The sequence below is a fragment of the Caretta caretta genome, chromosome 25 (genome assembly GCF_965140235.1).
Source record: "Caretta caretta isolate rCarCar2 chromosome 25, rCarCar1.hap1, whole genome shotgun sequence".
In the NCBI taxonomy this organism is placed as follows: Eukaryota; Metazoa; Chordata; order Testudines; family Cheloniidae; genus Caretta; species Caretta caretta.
The window spans coordinates 18923379-18947259 of record NC_134230.1 but is presented as its reverse complement, the minus strand read 5'-3'; the positions used below and the strand labels follow the sequence as shown (position 1 = coordinate 18947259).

Genomic DNA, 23881 nt, shown 5'->3' with positions numbered 1-23881 from the left:
TGTTGACCTGGGGATGTGGCAGGGGAGTTTCATTGGGGATGGGAGACCTGAGAGCCTGTACCCTGAGCTGAGGGGGGAGGGAGGTAACACCTCTGCCCGGGAAACTGGACAAAGGCTGCAGGAGGGAGCCTGCTGGAGAGGTTTTGGTTTCAGTTTTGGGCTGGGTGGTGGAACACAGGGAACCCCAGGGGTCTAAGCTCCCTGCCTCCCAGAAGGACTCGACTGAGGGGTCCTGGTTGTACCCACAAGCTCTGTTTTAGACTGTGTTCCTATTGTCCAATAAACCTTCTGTTTTACTGGCTGGCTGAGAGTCACAGTGATTCCCAGGAAGAGGGGTGCAGGGCCCAGACTACCCCACACTCCGTAACAGACCCATTTGACATATACCCATGTGGATTTGCATTAATTAGATTACTTCTTCTCTAATTATTAACTGAGTCCCATATCAGCTGCTCCATTATCTTGCCCAGGATCGATGTCAGACTGACAGGCCTATAATTACCTGGGTCATCCTGGTCACGCTTTTAAAATATTGGCACAACATTAGCTTTCTTTCAGTCTTCTGGAACGTCCCCAGTGTACCAAGACTGACTGAAAATCACTATTAACGGTCCAGAGAACTCCTCAGCCAGCTCTTTTAAAACTCATGAATGGAAGTCACCTGGACCTGCTGGTTTTAAAAAGTCTGGTAGCTGCTGTTTAACATCCTCCTGAAATGCTAGTGGAATGGAAAGTGTGTTATCATAGGATATTACTACATCAGCTGGTTTTTCTTCCAAATACAGAAATATTTATTGAACACTGTGACGAAGTGGGACTGTTCTTAATGTTTCCTCTGAATAGTGTGGGGTGCCTCAGTTTCCCCTATGCAGTTCTTAAGTATCTAGGTGGTGGGATAAGGGTGTATAATTGTTGCAGAGCCCTAGAGGGCAGGTGTGTGCAGGGGTCTGGACACAGAGAATGGCCAACACCCTGTTTCCTGGCAATTGATGGCCTGGCTCTTCCCCCCTGCAAGGCGAGAGCTAAAGGGTTGAAGATAAAGGAATGAGGTAACCTCCTGGCCTGGGAAAGGGACAAAGCCCAGAGGAGGAGGGGCGGGAGAGAGTTTCAGTTTGGGGCTGGCCGGGGATGAGGAGTGAAGTGCAAATGGGATTGTCTGGCTCACTGCCCCCCAAAATGAACCCGGCTCAGGGGTCCTGTTCTCTGTACCTACAAGCTCTGTTTTAGACCATGTTCCTGTCATCTAATAAACCTTCTGTTACTGGCTGGCTGAGAGTCATGTCTGACTGCGGAGTTGGGGGGCAGGACCCTCTGGCTTCCCCAGGACCCCGCCTGGGTGGACTCGCTGTGGGAAGCACATGGAGGGGCAGAGGATGCTGAAAGCTCCGAGCTCAGACCCAGGAAGGTGGAAGCCATGTGAGCTGTTTGCCCTGCAGACAGGCTGCTCCAGAGAGACTTCACCCGAGTCCTGACTAGCTTTGTGGGGAGCAATTCCAGAGCATCGCCCGGGGACGCCGTGACAAACACTTTTGCCTTTTGTGCATTATTATTGGTAATTCTACCATTTCCACTTAGTAATGGACCAGTACCATCATCAAGATTTTTTTTCCTAATAAACTTAAACTCCTTATTGTCCTTGTCTATGGCCAGCAGAATTATCTCCTTATGTCCCTTTGCTTCCCTTATCAATTTTCTTCACTTCCTAGCTTTTGATTTATATTCATTACTATCAATTTCCCCTTAACTGACTTCATTTCCCCTCTAAACCAGGTTGTTTTTTTAACCAGTATATCTTATTTCCCAATTGTAGTATTGTGGCTTAAACAAGTCCCAATTATCATTCACATTCTTCTGATTAAATCCTTCCTCCCAGCTGACCTGGCTCATAATTGCTTTCAGCTTTGTGAAATTGGCCTTTTTAAAATCACCAAGTCTGAGTATCACTGGTCTGGGCTTTACTGTGTTTGCGTATCATAGATGTGATCCAGCCATGATCACTTGTCCTAAGTTGCTATTAATGCCGAGTTCTGTGATCAGTTCCAATTTGTTTGTCACAATGAGGCTGAACACAGAATGCTCCTTCGAGTGCAGTCCCCGGTGGGTGAAGAGTCCCCAGGCTGGCAGTAGTGAGGACTGCTGGGAGCTCGCCAATACTTGGGAGAAAGGCTAGAGCAAAGTCCTTCTGGGCACAGGGCTGAGGAGGAGGGAGGGAAGAATATCTCATCTTGTGCATGGGTCCCAGCTGCGATGGATGGTCACTGGGAGGGAGGACTAGCTTGCACACATTGCAGGTTGCAAAGGACACTTGTAAGAGGCTGACATTAATTAGCTCTTATTTACAATGCTAATTGCAATGACACTGTGCTGGTGCCAATAAATCACTCTGTTTAACAAACCTGCAGCAAGCTGCATCTGCTGCCACGTTGATGGATGTCTGGGGGACTATTCCTTTAACTACAAAAAGAAGTATAAGAACAAACTCAGTGGCTAATTAAGCTGCAGGCAGCCTGGCACTGATAGATGCAGCAAGGCAGAAAGCACGCACCACGGCAGGAGACAGCTTCCCGCAGGGCCGCGAGCAGGTGCGGGGCACAGACAGGCTGATGGCTGGAAGGGAGCAGTTTCTAGAGCATGAAGTTCAGAGGCTGCTTCTCTGCTCTTGAGCCAGGGAACCAAGGCCACTCAGGCCTTGAGCAGCTGCCAGCCAAGCGGGGCAGCCAGCCCTGAGCAGAGAACAGAGGGAGCCCCTTCCACAGCCCTTCGCCGACACCAGGGGCAAACCGCACACAAACCTGCCTTCGTGTGGTGTTCACGCTGCAGGCTTTTAGTGCTGCCCTGGGCTCCTCCTGCCCTTCCACTGCCAGGATCCCACCCAAGACCGTCAGGGTCACGGGTCAGAGCAGGGGCAAACCTGAGGCTGGCTGAAGCTGAGGAGCTCATAGTCAGGTCCTGGCCAGGGGCAATGCCAAGGGTGGGAGTTGGAGAGTGAGTTCAAATCAAGCCAGGAATTCAAGGGGATGGCACAGTCATGGCAGCTGTAGAAGATCCACACTATTACCTAGATGCTTCCTAGAAGGCACCTTGGGCTTATATAGGGCAGGGAGCCAATCAGGCCCCTGGGGCTGCTGTCTGTCAAACCCTGGAGGCGGAACTTCCCTGTCTGCATCCACAGCAGATCCTGGGAAGTGGCATGCCAGGTGGTTACAGCTGCTGCTGGGTGGCTTTACAGGCCTGGGTTTTAGAGCCATGGGGCCTTCCCTCCCCCATGGGAGTTCTGGGGACACTTCCCATGCAGCACAGCTGCACACCCTTAACTCTGCCTGCATGGACCCTTGCCCCAGGGAGAGCACAGCGATACGGTCCCTGCTTGACGGGTGGGTCTGGGGTGGCACTTTGCTCAGGAGGCGTTTGACAGTCACTTTGCCCTGGGCCAAATGGACAGAGGAGGAGCTGGGCAAAGGCAGGTCAGCCCCCTCCCGCGCGTGGGGAATACCCAGACAAAGCCGCAACGTGGCCCTGCCCTGTGCCCCGGAGGACAGCCCCGCCTGCGGCTCTCCCATCGCGGGCTCAGGGCCTGGGCACCGAGTTGTTCTTGGGGCTGTTCCGCACCGAGCAGACACTGCAGGGGCGCTGCTCCACGGGGAGAGCCAGTTCCACATTTAATTTGCAATTGCCGTGCCAGTGGAGCGGGTGCGGCTGGCTGCATAGTTGCGGCTCTGCTCAGACCTTGACTCTGCTGGAAATGCCACGGGCCGCTGGAGCAAGGCGCAGCAGCACCTCCCCTCCCTGGGCCACGTGCCGCTTCCAGGCTCACTAGCCCACTTCGACCCTCAGGCCGATGGTTCCAGCAATCCCATCACCAACGTCTGGGCATGTGCCACACAGTCTTTCCAGCCCTGACCCCAGTCAGCACCTGGCAGCAAGGGCAGCGCATGCTAATCTGCATGCGGAGGCCAAGCAGCAGGCTTGAGCCACCCACTGCCACCCCAGCAGGGGCAGCCCAGCCCTGGCTACGTCTGGTGACTGTGGGTGAGTCGTTAAGGCAAGGCCATGAAAAGCCAGGGTCCAAATTCCCTTCCCGCTGCGGCCCCCAGTGCGTAGGGGAGTCATGCCCACTCACGCCCAGGCCGACCCTTGGCCAGATGCCTGGCAGGGCGGTGTTAAGGCCTGCAATGCCTTTGTCACATGCACAGGGGCTGTGCCCGTGTCCTCCCCGCACCACAGCCCAGAGGTGCCTGCGATTCTGGTACCGATCTCGGGCCTAATCCTGCAGGGTGCAGACTGTCCTGCGCAGCCAAAGAAGCTGGCAGAAGAGGAGGGTGCCCAGCCCTGCGCTGGGGCAAGGGCTGGCTCAGACTGGCCATTCTGTATCATTCTCCTTTCTGTGCTGCACACCAGCATCAGGACTGCCCCCGCTCTCCAGCCAGTCCCAGCTCCTGCTCCCACTGTGCTACCCCACAGCCCGGCCCAGCCCTGGCTACAAATAACGGGCTGGCTGGGGAGCCAGGAACACGACCTGCCCTCGCCCTCGCCCTCACATTCACAGGGCTGGGCAAATCCTGGAAGCGTTCGTTCTGGACAGCTGCAATTAGAGTGACAGCCTGAAAAGCAGAGACAGGGTTCCCAGCTGCAGGCCTCACCCTGCCCTACCATGGTTAGTGGGCTTGGGAAGCCTTTAAACATAATTAGGAGAAATAAAGCCATTAATTTGCAATCCCCAACTGATGCAGCAAGGCCCTCTGGCCGGAGAGCACCCGCCCTGATGGAGGACGGATGGCCCAGGATCAGCTGCTGAGGGAAACCCTTCGCTCCCAGCCCACCCAGGGCTGTCACCTGCCCCGCGGCCCTGCTCAGCCAGGCGGCCGTCCAACCCACCAGCACTGCCACTGAGTAACCAGCCCCCCAGCACCCAACCAGGCAGCAAAAGCGGAGGTGTTTCGATTCAGCAGAGCCCCAGGAAAATGACGCTTCCCAGACCCAGCCAGAGCAGCCGCTGCTGGAGGGAAAAGGCCCTTTGCAAAAGCTGGGTGAGCAGCTTGGTCTCTGGTCGACTGCCCAGGAAGGCTCGTTCCAGCCCTAGCAGAGGAACAGACCCAGCGCTGGTCTGAACAGCCCCACTGAGAGAGGAAGGCAATGGCAGGAGGAGGAGGGGTGGGCAGCAGCCACCCCCCACAGCTTGTGTGAGGTGCGAGGGAAGGGTAGGGGTGTGTGTGTGGGGGGGTGAGATGTGAGGGTGTGTGTGTGAGGGATGAAGGTGAGTGGGGTGCAGGGAGAGGGGTGCGAGGGAAGGGGGGAGGTGTGTGTGTGGGTGACTGTGAGGGGTGTGTGTGAGGGAGGGGTGAAGGGATGTTGTTGTGAGGGGTGTGTGCGAGGCAAGGGTGGGGTATGTGTGAGGGGTGTGTGTGAGGGAAGGGTGAGGGGATGTGGTTGTGAGGGGTGTGTGCGAGGCAAGGGTGGGGTATGTGTGAGGGGTGTGTGTGAGGGAAGGGTGAGGGGATGTGGTTGTGAGGGGTGTGTGCGAGGCAAGGGTGGGGTATGTGTGAGGGGTGTGTGTGAGGGAAGGGTGAGGGGATGTGGTTGTGAGGGGTGTGTGCGAGGCAAGGGTGGGGTGTGTGTGAGGGGTGTGTGAGGGAAGGGTGAGGGGATGTGGTTGTGAGGGGTGTGCGCAAGGCAAGGGTGGGGTGTGTGTGAGGGGTGTGTGTGAGGGAAGGGTGAGGGGATGTGCTTGTGAGGGGTGTGCGCGAGGCAAGGGTGGGGTGTGTGTGAGGGAGGGGTGAAGGGATGTTGTTGTGAGGGGTGTGTGTGAGGGAGGGGTGAGGGGATGTGGTTGTGAGGGGTGTGTGCGAGGCAAGGGTGGGGTGTGTGTGAGGGAGGGGTGGGGGTGCGAGGGGTGCAGGTGAGTGGGGTGCAGGGAGAGGGGTGCGAGGGAAGGGTTGGGGGTGGGAGGGGGTGTGACTGTGAGGAGTGTGTGGGAGGGAAGGGGTTGGGGGTGAGTGTGCGAGGAGGCCGATGGTTTGTTTATGTTGTGTGCTGGCTACAAAGGCGAACAGCCCCCCTCCCGCTCCCTGCTCGGCCCCAGCCCTTAGCAGATGGTTTTTATCCTGCAGGCCTGAGAAGCTGCCACTGCCAGCAGGAGCCCTGAGGTGCGATGGCGGCCAGCCGGCTCCTTCCCTGCCCTTCCCTGCGCTCCGGCGAGCGACAGACAAGTGGGGGGGCGCAGCGGGTCCCAGCCGCCGTGACGGGGGCTGCACTGGGCAGAGCCGGTGCCAGCCACTTCCCAAGGGACAAGTTCGCCACTGCAGCGCCCAGCTCCACTGCCCCGCTGCGGGACCGGAGCAGCACCGTGGCCCTTTCCCCAGGTCCCGGCCTCCTGCTAGAGCTCGCGGCACCTGCCCTGACATGCCCCAGGCCGCCACCGGAGCACGAAAAGCGAAGCAGGCACAGAAAACCAGAGCAGGGGGGTATGGGGGGACCGGGGTAGAGAGACAACGGTGCTCACTTCTAGTCCATGATCCCAGCCTGCCTGCAAGAAAAACAGCCCCGGGGCAGGGCCTCGCACCCGCCACAAGACAGAGCCGGAAAGGGTCACAGGAACCCCACTCTGCTCATCCCCCACCTCAGCGATTCATTGTCGCCCCCCCCCAGCCCCACATCAGCTCTGCCCCCGAACTCCCCACAGCAACCCCCCACCATCAGCCCTGCTCCCAGCCCCCACACCAGCTCGGCCCCCAGCGGCTCACACTCCTGGAACCTGTCGCAGGATTCCAGGATCTGCGGAGTCAGTGCGGGGCAAACAGCTCCACGCGCGGCCGAGGCCTGCAGCACCGGGGTGTGGAACCCCAGGGCTAGCCACGGCCGGCCGGGGCACCGCTACCCCCAACTCTGCAGTGCCCAGGGTGCCGAGCCAGCGTCCCTGCCTCGCCTGTCCCATCAGCACCCCCCGGGCTCCCTAACCCAGCCTGACAGGCAGGGACAGAGAAGCAGATGAGTGACAGGGTGTGCGCTCCTGGGTGACGGAGACGCTGCCTTCGCGGCTGCTTTGTCTCCCCTCCAGCAGCTGGAGCGTGGAGCTGGAGCCCAGAGCCCGGGTGCAATTCCTGCTATTTCTCCAGCTGTCTGTCAGGTGTCATGAAAGCAGCAACAACGAAAACGATCAGGCAGGCGTTTCATGCAGCAGCTTTAGAGCAATTCTGTGCCTTAGTGTAAAACTTCCCTGTTTCTCTCTTGATTAAAAGCAAGTTTTTAAAATATTCCTGCATTTCCTTTCAGTCAAACACGCCCAGGCTCCAAACAGACACCAGCCATTCGCCCTGGTGGTCCACCTGGGGTTGGGTTAACTCACCCCAGAGCTGGTTTCATTTACATCCAGGCCAGAGGAAACTTGGGCTCCAAACCACTGTTCTTCTCCCACCATGGTATGAACACCCAGCCTGACTGGCCGCTGCTGCCAGGGTCCCACTTCCCAGATCCTAGCCCCTGTGCAGAGCAGGGATCCCACAAAGGGAAGGGCAGGACTGACTGTTTCACTGGGCCCAGAATGGAGCCCCCTCACACACTAGCAGAGGGGCAAGGAGTCAGGCTGCTCCCTCATCCCCCCGCCTAGTAGCCACATGTCACGGAGTCCCCGGGCGATGCTCTGGAACTGCTCCCCATGAAGCCAGGCAGGACTCTGGGGAAGTCTCCTCTCTGGGAGCAGCCTGTCTGCAGGACACACAGCTCACCCAGCTTCCACCTTCCTGGGTCTGACCTCGGAGCATTCAGCATCCTCTGCCCCTCCCTGCGCTTCCCACAGCGAGTCCGCCCAGGCGGGGTATTGGGGAAGCCAGAGGGTCCTGCCCCCCAACTTCGCAGTCAGATGTGACTCTCAGCCAGCCAGTAACACAGAAGGTTTATTAGACGACAGGAACATGGTCTAAACCAGAGCTTGTAGGTGCAGAGAACAGGACCCCTCAGCTGGGTCCATTTTGGGGGGCAGCGAGCCAGACAGCCACGTCTGCCCTTCACTCCATGTCCCAGCCAGCCCCAAACTGAAACTCCCTCCAGCCCCTCCTCCCCTGGGCTTTGTTCCTTTGGGGGGGGGGGGCAGGAGGTCACCTGATTCCTTTGTTCTCCAACCCTTTAGCTCTTACCTTGCAGGGGGGAAGGGCCAGGCCATCAGTTGCCAGGAAACAGGGTGTAGGCCATTGTCTGTGTCCAGACCCCTGCACACACCTGCCCTCTAGGGCTCTGCAATGATCATACACCCTTACCCCACCAACTAGATACTTAAGAACTGCATAGGGGAAACTGAGGCACCCCCACACTATTCAGAGGAAACATTAAGAACAGTCCCGCTTCGTCATACCACATGCCCTGCTTGTGCTCAGGGCCGGGACCAGTGCACAGATCTCCCTCCCTGGTTGCCGTGCGCACACACAACGGCGGGGGGCAGGGGTGGGGTCATAAGCACTGTCTCTTTCAGAGCAGCCCCAGCCCGTTCAGTCCTCGGCAGCAAATGGACTGAAGAGTCCACACAAAACTCTGTCTGCCAGGGGCTGCGGGGAGCTCACCCGTGGCTTGGCCAGGGACCCAGGGGGCTGGTGAGCCGGAGGCTCTCCAGGGAGACTGGCCTGTGCATGCCCCACACCCAGGCAGCTCAGAAATTCCAAGAGTGCCAGGCACTGCAGTCTATTGTGCCGGTGCCCAGTGCCTGAAACAAGCAGCCGGGCCCACAGATCGCACGAGGAGGTGTCTGCAGGCAGGGGCTCGGTGCAGAGAGCAGCCCAACCCCCTTGCCCTGCACTGCAGAGGGAGGGGGGCCCACGTGGACTGCAGGATCTGGCAAGCGCAAGCTGTCCTGATGAGGCCCCCGGCTCAGAAGTCACAGCTCCTGGCCCCCTGGGACCAGCTGCAGCCACTCGGCACTAATGACGCCCTCCGCTGCATTCATGGCCTGGTGCTGAAGATCTGAATTACCTGATGTGCCAGGGCCCGTCAGAGCCGAGGGGCTGCCCAGCACCCGCTGCTAATCGAGGGCCTCGGCACTGCACTGTCGGGGGGCCTCAGAACACTTAGCCCGTTACTTCGCCACTCGGCAGGGCTCTCCTCAGCCGCGGCCAGCCAGCTCGCCAGCTCCTAGGACTCTCCTGGGCCGGCGCTCAGGCTCCTTCCTCGCTGCAGGAGCAGGGCTGGAGACAGGCACGGCAGCTGGCAGCCTGACACAGAGCTCAGTGCAGGCAGCTGAGGCCAGGCTGCGTCTGGGGGGCAGGCCTGGGAGCTCCAGTGACTGTCTTACCTCAGACTAAAAGGAAAGGAGTACTTGTGGCACCTTAGAGACTAACCAATTTATTTGAGCATCAGCTTTCGTGAGCTACAGCTCACTTCATCGGATGCATTCAGTGGAAACTGCAGAAGACATTATATACGCAGAGACCATGAAACAATACCTCCTCCCACCCCACTCTCCTGCTGGTAATAGCTTAGCTAAAGTGATCACTCTCCTTACAATGTGTATGATAATCAAGGTGGGCCATTTCCAGCACAAATCCAGGTTTTCTCACCCCCCCCCTTTTTTTCCAAAAACCACACACACAAACTCACTCTCCTGCTGGTAATAGCTTATCCAAAGTGACCACTCTCCTTACAATGTGTATGAAAATCAAGGTGGGCCATTTCCAGCACAAATCCAGGTTTTCTCGAAACAGCAGACTGGACTTCTACATAGAGTGCTTCTGCCAACGTGCACGGGCTGAAATTGTGGAAAAGCAGCATCACTTGCCCCATAATCTCAGCCGTGCAGAACACAATGCCATCCACAGCCTCAGAAACAACTCTGACATCATAATCAAAAAGGCTGACAAAGGAGGTGCTGTCGTCATCATGAATAGGTCGGAATATGAACAAGAGGCTGCTCGGCAGCTCTCCAACACCACTTTCTACAAGCCATTACCCTATGATCCCACTGAGAGTTACCAAAAGCAACTATAGCATTTGCTTAAGAAACTTCCTGAAAAAGCACAAGATCAAATCCGCACAGACACACCCCTGGAACCCCGACCTGGGATATTCTATCTACTACCCAAGATCCATAAACCTGGAAATCCTGGGCGCCCCATCATCTCAGGCATTGGCACCCTGACAGCAGGATTGTCTGGCTATGTAGACTCCCTCCTCAGGCCTTACGCTATCAGCACTCCCAGCTATCTTCGAAACACCACTGACTTCCTGAGGAAACTTCAATCCATCGGTGATCTTCCTGATAACACCATCCTGGCTACTATGGATGCAGAAGCCCTCTACACCAACATTCCACACAAAGATGGACTACAAGCCGTCAGGAACACTATCCCCGATAATGTCACGGCAAATCTGGTGGCTGAACTTTGTGACTTTGTCCTTACCCATAACTATTGTACATTTGGGGACAATGTATACCTTCAGATCAGCGGCACTGCTATGGGTACCCGCATGGCCCCACAGTATGCCAACATTTTTATGGCTGATTTAGAACAACGCTTCCTCAGCTCTCGTCCCCTAAAGCCCCTACTCTACTTGCGCTATATTGATGACATCTTCATCATCTGGACCCATGGAAAAGAAGCCCTTGAGGAATTCCACCATGATTTCAACAATTTCCATCCCACCATCAACCTCAGCCTGGTCCAGTCCACACGAGAGATCCACTTCCTGGACACTACAATGCTAATAAACAATGGTCACATAAACACCACCCTATACCGGAAACCTACTGACCGCTATTCCTACCTGCATGCCTCCAGCTTTCACCCTGACCACACCACACGATCCATCGTCTACAGCCAAGCTCTGCAATACAACAGCATTTGCTCCAACCCCTCAGACAGAGACAAACACCTACAAGATCTCTATCAAGCATTCTTACAACTACAATACCCACCTGCGGAAGTGAAGAAACAGATGGATAGAGCCAGAAGAGTACCCAGAAGTCACCTATTCCAGGACAGGCCTAACAAAGAAAATAACAGAACGCCACTAGCCGTCACCTTCAGCCCCCAACTAAAACCCCTCCAACGCATCATCAAGGATCTACAACCTATCCTGAAGGATGATCCAACACTCTCACAAATCCTGGGAGACAGGCCAGTCCTTGCCTACAGACAGCCCCCCAACCTGAAGCAAATACTCACCAGCAGCCACATACCACACAACAGAACTGCTAACCCAGGAACCTATCCTTGCAACAAAGCCCGTTGCCAACTGTGCCCACATATCTATTCAGGGGACACCATCACAGGGCCTAATCACATCAGCCACACTATCAGAGGCTCGTTCACCTGCACATCCACCAATGTGATATATGCCATCATGTGCCAGCAATGCCCCTCTGCCATTTACATTGGTCAAACTGGACAGTCTCTACGTAAAAGAATAAATGGACACAAATCAGATGTCAAGAATTATAACATTCATAAACCAGTCAGAGAACACTTCAGTCTCTCTGGTCACGCAATTACAGACATGAAGGTCACTATCTTAAAACAAAAAAACTTCAAATCCAGACTCCAGCGAGAAACTGCTGAATTGGAATTCATTTGCAAATTGGATACTATTAATTTAGGCTTAAATAGAGACTGGGAGTGGCTAAGTCATTATGCAAGGTAGCCTATTTCCCCCTGTTTTTTCCTACCCCCCCCCCCCCGCCCCAGACATTCTGGTTAAACTTGGATTTATGCTGGAAATGGCCCACCTTGATTATCATACACATTGTAAGGAGAGTGATCACTTTAGATAAGCTATTACCAGCAGGAGAGTGGGGTGGGAGGAGGTATTGTTTCATGGTCTCTGTGTATATAATGTCTTCTGCAGTTTCCACGGTATGCATCCGATGAAGTGAGCTGTAGCTCACGAAAGCTAATGCTCAAATAAATTGGTTAGTCTCTAAGGTGCCACAAGTACTCCTTTTCTTTTTGCGAATGCAGACTAACACGGCTGTTACTCTGTCACCTCAGACTGTCCTTCCCCGGCCAGGAAATCCCTCCAGCACTCAGAGGGTCAAAGCTTTCATCCTCCTGTGCCGGGGCTAATCCAGGGTCTCAGTCTGGAGTGCTGGGTACCTGATAGGGTACTCCAGGGCTGCCCCAAGAGCCCAGGGCCTGGTCTAGGGGCTGGTGGGGAGCCAGGAGACCTGGGTTCGGTTCCTAGTTCTCTCAGTAACCTTGCAGGTCCCTTCTCCGTGCTGTTCCCCTGGCTGGTTAGCAGCCCTTCCAGCAAAGATGGTGCAGTGCTGAGCACAGTGGGGCCCCTGTCTGGGCTGGGGCCTGTCATTGCCCCTGAGATAGGAATTCGTAGGAGCTTTGGGGGTACGAGTCCCTGTCAGACAGCAGAGAGCTGGGGGCTGCAGGGAGGTGCCAGCAGACACAGGTCACATCTGCTCCATTGTTCCAGTGACAATGGAAGGCCATAATTCATGAGAGAGGCAGGAGCTGGGCCAGTGGGGCCTAGCGCTGCTGGGTTTGCCCCGTTAGCGACTCATTGCTGCCGGGTGAGATGCTCTGTTCTGGCCCTGGAGAAGGGCCCTGCTGTTAACCCCACTGTGAAACGCCAGCAGACAGGACATTTCAGCCTCTTCCCTTTTTTGGCTGAAGAATGTGAACGATAAGGAAAGACTCATTTCCTGAGGGTGCTGCGTGTGTAAAGGGCCGAACCAGCCTGCAGCCTCCCACCTCCCCACACTGGGGGGCACCCAGGGAACAAGGCAGGGGTCAGTGTAATGGGAACCAGCGACATAACCAGGGAGCAAGCGAAGGCCCCGCTAGCAAAGGGAGGGGCAGCTCCAGAGAGAGAGAGAGGTCAGTTGGGGGCAGAGCCCCCGCAGCCTGCTGTGCATAGATGGGGCTACAGAACAAGCCGGCTTTGGCCCAAAGCCCAGGCCCTCCGCTCGGGGCTCTAGGAGCAGCTCCTCAGCGCAGGGGAGTGTCTGAGCCATGAAGAGGGAGGATTGAGACCAGGCAGCAGAGGGCAATGGTGAGCGTACACCTGTCGCTCTAAGCGTGCACCTCTAAGCTATGTCTGCACGCTGTTTAAGGCGGGCAGGGTCCAAACCTGCAACCCCCACAGCAAGCTAGAAATAGCAGTGGTGACGGGGAGTAAAGACACATACCCGAGTACTGACCCTACCGGGCTCTCCGCTCGGCCAAGCTGTACCCCCGGCTCGCCCACTCGCCCCATGGCCTCCCCGCCTTTCACTGCCGCCTTCCACTGAGCCCTGTAGCTACATGCTACAGCATGGCCACGGCCGGCTTCTCACCGGGGTGGGTAGCAACGCGTCCCCTGCCCGCCCCCATCCTGGGGCCGCAGCCTGTGTGCAGGGGCTGCTTTCCTGGGCCCAGGGAGGTCTCACTCAGCAACAGCTCACTGGATCATGCCCCTCCCTTTAGCTCCGAGGAGACGGGCTGTGGCAGGAGTGGTCCTTTCCCTGTGCCATGAGCTCTGCCGCTGGCAGCGGCCGGCCAGGAGCCGCTGCACCAAGGAGGTTAATGGCCAGAGGGGGCTTGGGTTAGGGTTAGAGCAGGGTGCGGCTGGCTCCCAGCAGAGCCGCGCTGAGCTATGGTAAGTAAGGAGCCTGGTCTGGGCACAGGGAGGAATAAAGGGGGGCAGCGCCCTGGCACCTAAGGAAAGAGCTTCCTGGAGTCAGGCAGGGCTGGAGCAGGGGGAGCTGGGGAGCAGATTGGCGCGCGCAGGCCCTGGGTGCAGTGGGGCACACAGCTGCTGTGCGGGTTGGGAGGGGAGCCCCCCATGGCGAAGCTGCATTTGCAGTGGGAGGGTGTCTCGTTCCCAAAGCAAGTGGGTTGGGCTCTCTCACTCCAGCTAAGAGGTTTATCCCGTCACCCATCACCAGGGTATCTGGGCACCTTCCCATAGAAAATCAATGGGAATAGCGCAGTCTGTGGACTCTAGGGAGGCCCTGGCACATCTCCCTTTTTAGGGTAAAATCTCGGCTGGGGGGAGGGGGAGGGGTTGAAGTTTTTTAGATTTTAAATTGAATGTTTTGGGGCCAGCATGGTGCATCCCACACACTACCAGGGCTGATCCACTGGCAGGCCTCAGAGAGCCTCTCCTCACCCCCCAGCCTGCCCCCCATGCCAGGTGCAAAGCAGTGGCCGTTTGGTGAGAGCTGGGTCAGGGGTCACAAGGCACCAGCCTCGGAGGTGGCCAGCGCAGTGGAAAATCCTCTAGGGGCCGAATGTACAATTATCCCAGGAATAATAATAATTAACTGCCCATTAGGGGCATAATTAACTCCCGCTAAGTGCTCTAATCTCGGTTATTAGTGCCCTGGAGCGGCAGCAGGTGGGCTGGCTTGGGAAGGTGGGGAGAATGTGCCTCTCATGCTCACGGTCATGTTCATTTCAAGGGAGCTTGATAGCCAACTCCCAGTGCCGGGGATGCTGCTGCCTTTCCTCCAGCGCCCCCTCGCACGCCTGGCAAGGGAGAGGGGAGAACCCAGGTCCCAGCAGGGAGTGGTGTGCGTGGGGCCCGGGGGTGCTGCAGGGCTGGGCTCACACCAAGGCAGGGGGAATTTCCCGCCCCTGGCGGGGCCCTACCCTGCCACTTGACAGACTGCGAGTGGGCAGGGAGCTGGCTAGCGGCGCCCACCTGCTGTGTGTTGGCTCCTTGAGCCGTAACCAGGGAACCGCAGGATCCAAACAAGCAAAGTGGCTTTTAGTCCAGGTGCTCTAATGCCCCCAGCCGAAAGCCGCTGGAGCGGAGACAGAGGCGCAGCAGGAGCATGCTGGGGCTTGTTTGCTGCAGCACGGGGCTGGGGTCAGCAGCTCTCGCATTAGGAGGCCTCTCAGGTTAATGAAGCAGCAGGAGCTGGTGCTAAATCGCTAACGAGGCGGGCACCTGTGGCCAGTTGCACCTGGCGGAGCCCCCAGCAGACGCTAGGCCGAGCTGAGAGCAGCAGTGTGAGAGCAGGCACTCGGGAACATCACCCCACCCTGGCCAAACCCAACCGCAGCGCTGGGCTGGCCCCTGCCAGGCTCTGCCTAGCACAGGAACCTTAACCCCTAGCTAGCCGCACGGGACCGCAGAGCAAGCCACATGCCACATGCCGGCCAGAGCCAGCCCCCAGGACATGCTCAGACGCCCATAAGTCACTAGTGCATGGGGCGTGAGGGCAGAGGCCCATTAGCAGGGAGGGGAGGAAGCTGTTACCCCAAGCCACAGCCACCACCGTGGCACTCTCCACACCCCAGTTCCTGGGCCCCAGGATTTGCTCATCACATAGTATCACAGAAGTGTCGGGCTGGGAGGGACTCGAGAGGTTGCTGAGCTGAGACCAAGTAAACCCAGACCAGCCCTGACAGGGGCTTGTCCAGCCTGGTCTTAAACCCCTCCGAAGACGGGGATTCCACCACCTCTCTGGGGAGCCTGTTTCAGGGCTCATCTCCCTCTGTTAGAAAGTGTTTCCTCATTTCTAAGCTACATCTCCAGGGCTGCAGACTGAGCCTGTTACTCCACATCCTACCTTCGGCTGCCTCACAGAACAATCAGCCACAATCAGCCCTTCACGGATTTGCAGACGGGTACCAGGTCCTGCCTCGGACTGCTTTTCTCCAGACTGGACACACCCAGGGTTTTTAACCTTTTTAACCTCAGGATTTCTAATGCCGTGATGAGCCCTGTTGCTCTCCTCCAGACTCTCCTGTTTGTCCCCATCTTTCCTAACGTGCAGCACCGAGAACTGGACGCAGGACTCAGCTGAGGCCTCGCCAGTGCTGAGTAAACCAGGCCAATGGCCTCCCGTGTCTTAATACCACACTGCTGCCAATACACCCCAGAACGAGCTTAGCCTTTGTCACAACTGCACCACATCGCTGACTCGTTCCCTTTGTGATCCTGCTCCGCAGCTCTCCCACCTCGCCAGTTAGTCCCCGGTTTGTAGCTATGCATGTGATTGTTTGGGGGGAGGGACAGCTCAGTGGTTTGAGCATTGGCTTGCTAAACCCAGAGTTGAGTTCAATCCTTGAGGGGGCCATTTAGGGATCTGGGGCAAAAATAAGGGATGGTACTTGGTCCTACTGTGAAGGCAGGGGACTGGACTTGATGACCTTTCAAGGTCCCTTCCAGCTCTAAGAGATAGGTATATCTCCACATTAATTAGCTAATTTGTCCTTCCTAAGTGACACACTTTGCCCTTGTCTTCATGGAGTTCCATCTTGTTGGATTCAGACCAATTCGTCCAAGTCTCCAATTCTCCTGTCCTCCCAAATGCTTGCAACCCCTCTCTGCTTTATGACAGGTTTTAGAGTAACAGCCGTGTTAGTCTGTATTCGCAAAAAGAAAAGGAGGACTCGTGGCACCTTAGAGACTAACCAATTTATTTGAGCATAAGCTTTCGTGAGCTACAGCTCACTTCATCAGATGTAGCTCACGAAAGCTCATGCTCAAATAAATTGGTTAGTCTCTAAGGTGCCACAAGTCCTCCTTTTCTCTCTGCTTTATGTTATCTGCAGCTCTTATCAGCAAACTCTCCACTCCATTAGCCATGTCACTAATGAACACAGCCAGGCCTGGTCTCTGTGGGACCCACTCGATGCACCTCCCAGCTAGACAGCGAACCACTGGTAACCCCCAAAGTTCTGTCTTTGGGCCAGTCACGCACACACCTCAGTCACTTTATTTGGACCCACCTGCCACAGTTTGCTTATGAGACTGGGTCAGACGTGAAGGGAGGATGCGGCTGCCACTGTCCGTCCCCAGCGCCGGGGGCTCTGTGAGGCCCCCTGAGCAGCTGGGGCGGGCGCTCAGGGCTGGGGACGAACGCTCGCTTGGTGGCTCGCTAGCAAAGGCCGTGAGATGGGGAAAGTTTCCTTCCTTCCTTCCTGAGGCAGAGACTAGGCACGGCTGGGGGCAGCGCTGCTCCGAGGAGGCTCTCAGCCTCGCTCTCCGCCCCGGCACACGCAGAAAAGCTCATCCAGACCCGGGGAGCTGGGCTGGGGAGGGGGACCAGCCCCGGTCTCAGCTGGGCCAGAACATGCGAGGTGCACCACAGGGACACAGCAGCCAAATGAACCAGAGGCCACTTCCCCCCAGCCTGGGGTGGGTATGACGCTGACACTTGCAGCAGCTGCCCCGCCTCGCCCCCTGGTTAGGGATTACAGGCCCCACAACCGTCCCCCACCCGGGGTCTGTGCTGCTTGTCCCCTCCCCAACATCAGCCCCTCACCCCCTTTTGTTAGCAGCATTGACCCTTTTCCCCTCCCCGCGCTGGGGCCCAGCCTGGCCGGTTCCTGCAGCATCCGGGCTATAGTCCTGAGCAGCACCGCCGGCCCCAGCCCCAAATGCCGTCTGGGCTGCACAGCTTGACCGGGATCCACTCCGCCTGGCCAGCTGGGTTCCCAGTGGGGTGCCCTACCCCCGCCGGCCTCCAGCCGCGCTCACCTCCATGCTCAGGAAGGACAGGGCTGTCCGACTCCGCCTCATCCTGGCCCCTGCTCCAGCTGGCCCCGGTCCTTCCCTGCAACCAAAGGAGGAGGAGAGGGTCAGGCTTCTCATGGCCTTTGCCTTCGGCGGGTCTTGCCCTCAGCTCTAGCGCAGGGTCTCGCCCGCCCCGCACTGGATCTGGGGAGGCTGGCAGGGGACGGCTGGGAAGTGGAAGCCAGACCTGCAGGCGCTCGAGGCCGAGCGACGGGGCGGCTCTGAAGGGTGCTGAGGGGGAGGGGGTAGATCACCCCCCGCTGCAGGATACCTGCCCTGTCGGGCCCCAGCTGAGCTGATCGCAAGACTCCAGCCACTGGCCCCCTAATCTGAACCCCCCTCATGGATAGATCCCTCCCAGCCAGCACCCCGGGGTGGGGGCAAAGCGCCTCCAATCAGGGCAGTTCCCAGCCTCCCAGCACAGCGAAACCAGGTGACGGCCCCAGTCAGGGCCAGCGCTACCCAGGTGGCAAACCATCACCCCGGGCTCGGTGGGCCTCTCTGGGACCTGGGAGCTGCTGAAAGGAGACCTTCCAACGCGGCCAGAATCACGGCTGCCCCAGCTACACCAACTCTGGGCCTTTGGCTTCAGCCTGTGTCTGGGGCGGAGGGGAAGGTTTTGCTCACGTCCACCTGCAAAACTCAGATCCTCAGAGACCTGGAGCAGGAGGGGATGGAGCCCCGGTGAGCCCCACGTGCCTGGGGTCAGGCAGTGCCAAGGGGGGAGGTGTCGCCTCCTGCTCTTTTGGAGACATTTCTTGTATGTTCATTTGTGGGGGATCAAACAGAAAGAGTGAGCGGGTGGAGGCTGCGTCTGGCGGGATGGCGCCAGCTGATCCTTGCCCCATTGGAGGCTGGGGCCTTGTCCCCAGCACCGCAGGGTCTGGACGCCTGGCACAGCAGAGTGGACAGGGCAGAGGGGTGGGGGTGGGGTGGGGGATTGGATAAGGGGCAGGAGCTCCCAGGGGGCAGTAAGGAGACAGGGGGCGATGGGGTAGAGGTTGTCAGGAGACAGGGAGCAGGGGGGGTTGGATAGGGGTGGGGTCCTGGGAGTCAGGGGGTCCTGGAAGGGGGGGACAGGGAGCAGGGGGGGTTGGATGTGGGTGGGGTCCCGGGAGTCAGGGGGTCCTGGAAGGGGGGGGACAGGGAGCAGGGGGGATTAGATCGGGGGTGGGGTCCTTGGGGGTGCAGTTAGGGCAGGGGGTCAGGGGAGGGGGTGGTCAGGGGACAAGGAGCAGGGGGGTTGGATGGGTGGGGCATTCTGAGGGGGGCAGTCAGGGGGTGGGAAGTGGGAGGGGGCGGATGGGGGCAGAGGCCAGGCTGTTTGTGGGGGCACAGCCTTCCCTACCCGGCCCTTCGTACAGTTTCGCACCCCGATGTGGCCCTCAGGCCAAACAGTTTGCCCACCCCTGAACAAGGCGATAAAGACTCGCTCCTGTGAGAGTGTCGATTGCAGCTGAGGGCCCTGTGGCAGCTGGCATCATCCCCCAGCCTGGTCAGCCCCGGCCCCCAGCAGCGTGGAGGGGGCATCTGTCCTTCACCAGTCAAACGCTCCCCTGCAGCACAGCGAAGGCTGAGCCGGAGTCTCTCTCACGGCCCCAGGGCTGTATAAATCTCCCCCCCACACCAGGGAATGATTAAATTCCAGGCCTGGGAGAATGAGGGCAAAGGGCCGCGATGCCGAGCAATCCTCAGCCAGCTCTGGGCCCCAGCCTGCCCCGGGAACGGGCCGCACTTGGCAGCAGGCCAGGCCATCCGGCCCAGAACTTGGCTGCTATTTCATTCCCTCTCTGGGGCATTGATAACCAACCTTGAGCTGGCGGGAGAGGGAATGGCACCAGCTTCCTTCTACTGCGCCCTCCTCCTATGGGGCCCTGGCGGGGGGGAGGTTGTTCCAGCTCCTTGGGGCTCCAGCGGTGGAAGGAGGCAGTGTTCCTCCCCCAGGAATGTGCACCTGGCTAAGCCCCACTTAAGCATTTGCAAAGCAGTGGAAGCCCCTTCCCCACACCCAGCTCTGTGCATCTCAGGGCCAGCTCCCTGCAGGTCGGCCACGAAGCCTAGAGGCGTCCAGCCAGGCTGGGGCCAGTAGTGCCCCACTGGAGGAGGTGCTCAGGTGGGAACTCTACCAGGCAGCGCTGGGTCCCCCTCCCCCAGCACAGCCCCAGTGGCCAGGGGAGAGGGGAGAGTGAGTCCAGCTTCCTGCGGCATCTGAGAGGCAGCCACTCAAGGCGACCTGCTCCCCGGGCCTGTGCTGCAGCACACAACCCAGTCCAGGGCGCAGCCCACACCGGCCAGCTGGTCTAGAGAAGCAGGAACAACCGGCCCCAGGAGCACATGGCCCACGAGCTCTGGGCTCCAGGGCGTCCCTGGCCTTGCCAGGGGTGAAGGCCAGTCCTGCCCAGCCCAGAAGCAGACTGCGAGGTGCCAAACGGGGAGAGGGGAGGGGTGCATCGGGCTCTCCGGGGAGAGATCCCAGAGCTTCCCTGCAGCAGAGTCAGGCAGGCGGGACGGCACCGGAGGGGTACGGAGGGCCAGGTCCCTGCGCCCTGCAGGTGTTCACAGCTCAGCCCAGCCCCCCAGGAGGACCCTTGCTGTGAACGCCCCGACGACTTCAGACGATTGAACCCTGAGAATGTCGGGAACACCCAGGGCTGGGAGGGGCCTGACAGGCTGGGAGCCGCATGTGACTCCCAACTGCTGCTGCTAGCAGGGGCTAGGGGGGATCCCAGGGAACCCCCAGGCTCAGCGCAAGGCAGTAGGCCACGGGCTGCCACCTGTGTGGCTGCTGAGAACCAGCTCCCAGGGGCTGGCCCTGCAAGTCCCTACAGGAGCTGCTGTCAGACTGGGGCACATCTGCGGCTGCTCGTCCAGGCATCGGGCTGTCTTTGAGGTGCAGCTTCAGGCTGTAGCAGTCTGACAGGCCTTTAGCCGGGGCTGGGTGGGGGAGCTGGCCTGCAGCAGGGTGCCTTAGGGGAAGAGCTTGTTCTCTCCGGTCTAAACCAGTGGGGTCTGGAGCCAGGAATGGTGCAGACTGCCCACCTCACAGATCTGCTGATGCCCCTCAACTCCAATAGCAGCCCCCCATTATTCCAGTCCTGCCTCCCCTATGGGGGTGACAGAGGCACCCTCTGCGCTGTGGGACCCCGTCCCAATAGGGTGGGAAAGCTCCGCCAGACTTCCTGCCTGCAGCCCCTCCATCCCGAGCCCATAGGTCAGGAGTGGCAGACGCCCACCTGGCTCTGCAGCCCCCAGAGCGAAGAAGCCAGCTAGACGGGAAGGTGTGACAAAGTGGGACTGTTCTTAATGTTTCCTCTGAATAGTGTGGGGGTGCCTTAGTTTCCCCTATGCAGTTCTTAAGTATCTAGGGGGTGGGATAAGGGTGTAGGATCATTGCAGAGCCCTAGAGGGCAGGTGTGTGCAGGGGTCTGGACACAGAGAATGGCCGACACCCTGTTTCCTGGCAACTGATGGCCTGGGCCCTTCCCCCCTGCAAGGTGAGAGCTACAGGGTTGGAGAACAAAGGAATCCGGTGCCCTCCTGGCCTGGGAAAGGGACAAAGCCCAGAGGAGGAGGGGCTGGAGGGAGTTGCAGTTTGGGTCTGGTTGGGGACATGGAGTGAAGTGCAGACGTGGTTGTCTGGCTCGCTGCCCCCCAGAATGGACCCGGCTGAGGGGTCCTTTTCTCTGCACCTACAAGCTCTGGTTTAGACCATGTTCCTGTCGTCTAATAAACCTTCTGTTTCACTGGCTGGCTGAGAGTCACGTCTGACTGCGGAGTTGGGGGGCAGGACCCTCTGGCTTCCCCAGGACCCCGCCTGGGCGGACTCGCTGTGGGAAGCGCACGGAGGGGCAGAGGAGGCTGAATGCTCCGAGGTCAGACCCAGGAAGGTGGAAGTTGTGTGAGCTGTGTGTCCTGCAGACAGGCGGCTCCCAGAGAGGAGACTTCCCCAGAGTCCTGCCTGGCTTTGTAGGGAGCAGTTCCAGAGCATCGCCCGGGGACGCCGGGACAGGTGATGGAGGGATCTCTGCTTGTGGCCTGGGAGCTCCAGCTGCTCTGCCTCAGAGCACAGACCCGCCTCTGCCCAGCTCTCCGGGGACGTTGGATCCCACCGGAGGGCTGGGCTCTGGGAATCACCAGGGGGCAGTTCTCTGGACATCAGCCTGGGTGATCACAGTGGGACCTTCTGGCCTTGGCAGGGGCGAGAAGGTTTGACCCGCAGCGTCCTGACGGGCCCCTGCCCTGGCTGGTAGCATGACCTGAGAGCCTGGCGCTAATCCGGAACACCCATCAGAGGGGCAGCCGCCCTCCTGTCCACACACCCCATGCGCTGCAGCCCAGTTGCATGGCACATGCTGGCAACGCTGCCAGCCAAGGTCGCAGAGGCGCGAGGGAGCCCAGAAATTCCAGGCAAGTCAGAGCTGCAAACGACTGCCCCGGGCACTACTCCACACGCCGGGCACTTAACACGCAAACCCACTGCCACCAAGTACACCTCGAACCAGCCAGGGCCCCTCGCACAAGGCCTGGCTGAGTGCCCCGCCACTCGCTGCTAGCAGAATCTCAGGGATCCCTGCTCCCAAGACTCTACGATGCACAAGCTTTGCCCGCTGTTATTTGAGTTTTGAACAACAGCCACGTTCCCACCTGCCTGTGCTAGCCCCACGCCCGCAGAGACTTACACTGAGTGGCTGCCAGCGGGGCAGGGACGCCGAGTCTGTCCGTGGGCTGCCGGAACAAGCAGAGGGGAAGTATTTAGCAAACCGTCTGCATGTGATCCAGTGGGCAATAGCGCGGTCTGGAGCAAGCAATATTAACATGCAGCTTTCTCTGCACTTTTCTGCGGTCCCTTAACTCTTCGCTGCCTAGATGACAATGCTTCCCACTCAGAGCAGAGACCCTGCAGATGGCCCAGAGCTGCGGTAACACAGACCCTCACATGCGCCAGTCTGCCCTCCAGCAGCCGGAGGAAGGCGTTTGCTTTCTGTGCGTTTGCATGTTTGCTACCCCCTTTGATTTACGTGTGTCCCGAGAGACCTGGCAAAGTTTCCTCTGCACAGGGAGCGGCTGGGCGCTCTACTGGTTATACTGCAAAGCCAAGGGATGAGTGCACGTTGCCCCAGGGGCACACGTTCGGGGAGGAGTGACTGCAGGGGGCTGAGCGAGTGAAACCCAACGCCCCTGCTCAGCCTTTGGCCCCTGGAGTCACTTTTTACACCGAGACTTGCCAGGCCAGCTGCCCCTTGTGCAGAGAGCAGTTCCCTGCAGCCACCGTCTCTGCGAAAGCCCAGCTGCCGGAGCCTCCATGGCCCCTCACCCAGGGCCAGCACAGAGCAGCCCCAGCAACACGTCCTTTGCCTTTAAACTGTCCCTGGATTGGGGCGTCTCACCCCCATGGAGCAGGCGCCCGGCAGCTTCCCCTCCCGCTGCCCCTGGGGTCTCCTCTGGAGCCTCACTGGCCAGAGAACCGAGCTCTGCTGGCTCCCCCAGAGCGTGGTCGGAGCTCTCCCGCCCGCCCGCAGCACTGACCTGGCGAGAGGGGTCGCCTGCACGGCCATGTGCCGAGCTCAGCAGAGACACGAGGGGGAGGGCACGGGGGCAGACTCCACTCCAGGGATGAGCTGGCATCACATCAGGGGTGTTGCACCCAGGCCTGACCTGCATCCACTAACGGTGGGTTTGAGCCTGGCTCAGTTAAACCAGTGCAGCTTGTGTGCAGCCACCTCCCACTGGACTTAAACGGAATAGCTCAGGCCAGCAAGGGCGTCCACATGGCTGCTTTGACTAAACTGGTTCGAAACCATGTTTGGATCATGCAGTGCAGGGTGTGTGTGGACAAGGCTAGTGTCTAGGGATCCTCACACACGTCTTTACACACCCCATCACGCTGCACCTTGGGCTGGACTGAAACCAGTTTACACGTGGCCTTACCCCTCGAGTTCACTAGGAGCGGGCGCTGCCATCCAGCGAGACTGGAGCAAGGGCCTGCTTGTGACCACACACTGCACAACAGCCCCTGTCCCGGGCAAGCCACCAGGCTCCGTGCAGCCAGTGTCATGCCCAGGCCGCTGTGGTCCCGCAGGGGCCTTAGCTCTTGGGGTTTATTTTACCACGGCTGGTTGGAACTAGCAAAGCCCATTGACTCCAAGCAGCTCAACCTCAACATGGTTTCCTTGGGGATTTTCCAGGGGGGGGGAAGCTACCTGGCCCCTTGGGAGGGGCTGGCTCCCTATTGGCTGGGAGTCTGCAGCCTGAAACGAGAGTCACCAGACTGAGGACCTTCGGCCCTCCAGGGCAGTTAACTTGCAAATGGGGAAATAAATACTTGGTGGGAACCAGGCCAAAGCACAATCCATATGCAGGTTGGTACGTTCCCAGAGCCACTCCTCCCAGGCCTGGCACCAAGGCAGCCATGCCAGCTGGCTGGAGAGCTGCGGCATTCGCT

At 58.6% G+C, this 23881-nt stretch overlaps 1 protein-coding gene across 1 annotated transcript in view; it reads right to left on the bottom strand.

Annotated features, from left to right (window-relative positions):
* Nucleotides 1-22522, bottom strand: part of PDE4C (phosphodiesterase 4C) — a 121809-nt gene extending 99287 nt beyond the window's left edge. The window contains exons 1-2 of the mRNA XM_048830528.2: nt 22119-22522; nt 17404-17479 (exon numbers count right to left, since the gene is read on the bottom strand). Of these exons, the coding sequence (XP_048686485.2) occupies nt 17404-17445 (42 nt within the window). The 5' untranslated portion in view covers nt 17446-17479; nt 22119-22522. The remainder of the gene's footprint in view (nt 1-17403; nt 17480-22118) is intronic.
* Nucleotides 22523-23881: the final 1359 nt, after the last annotated feature.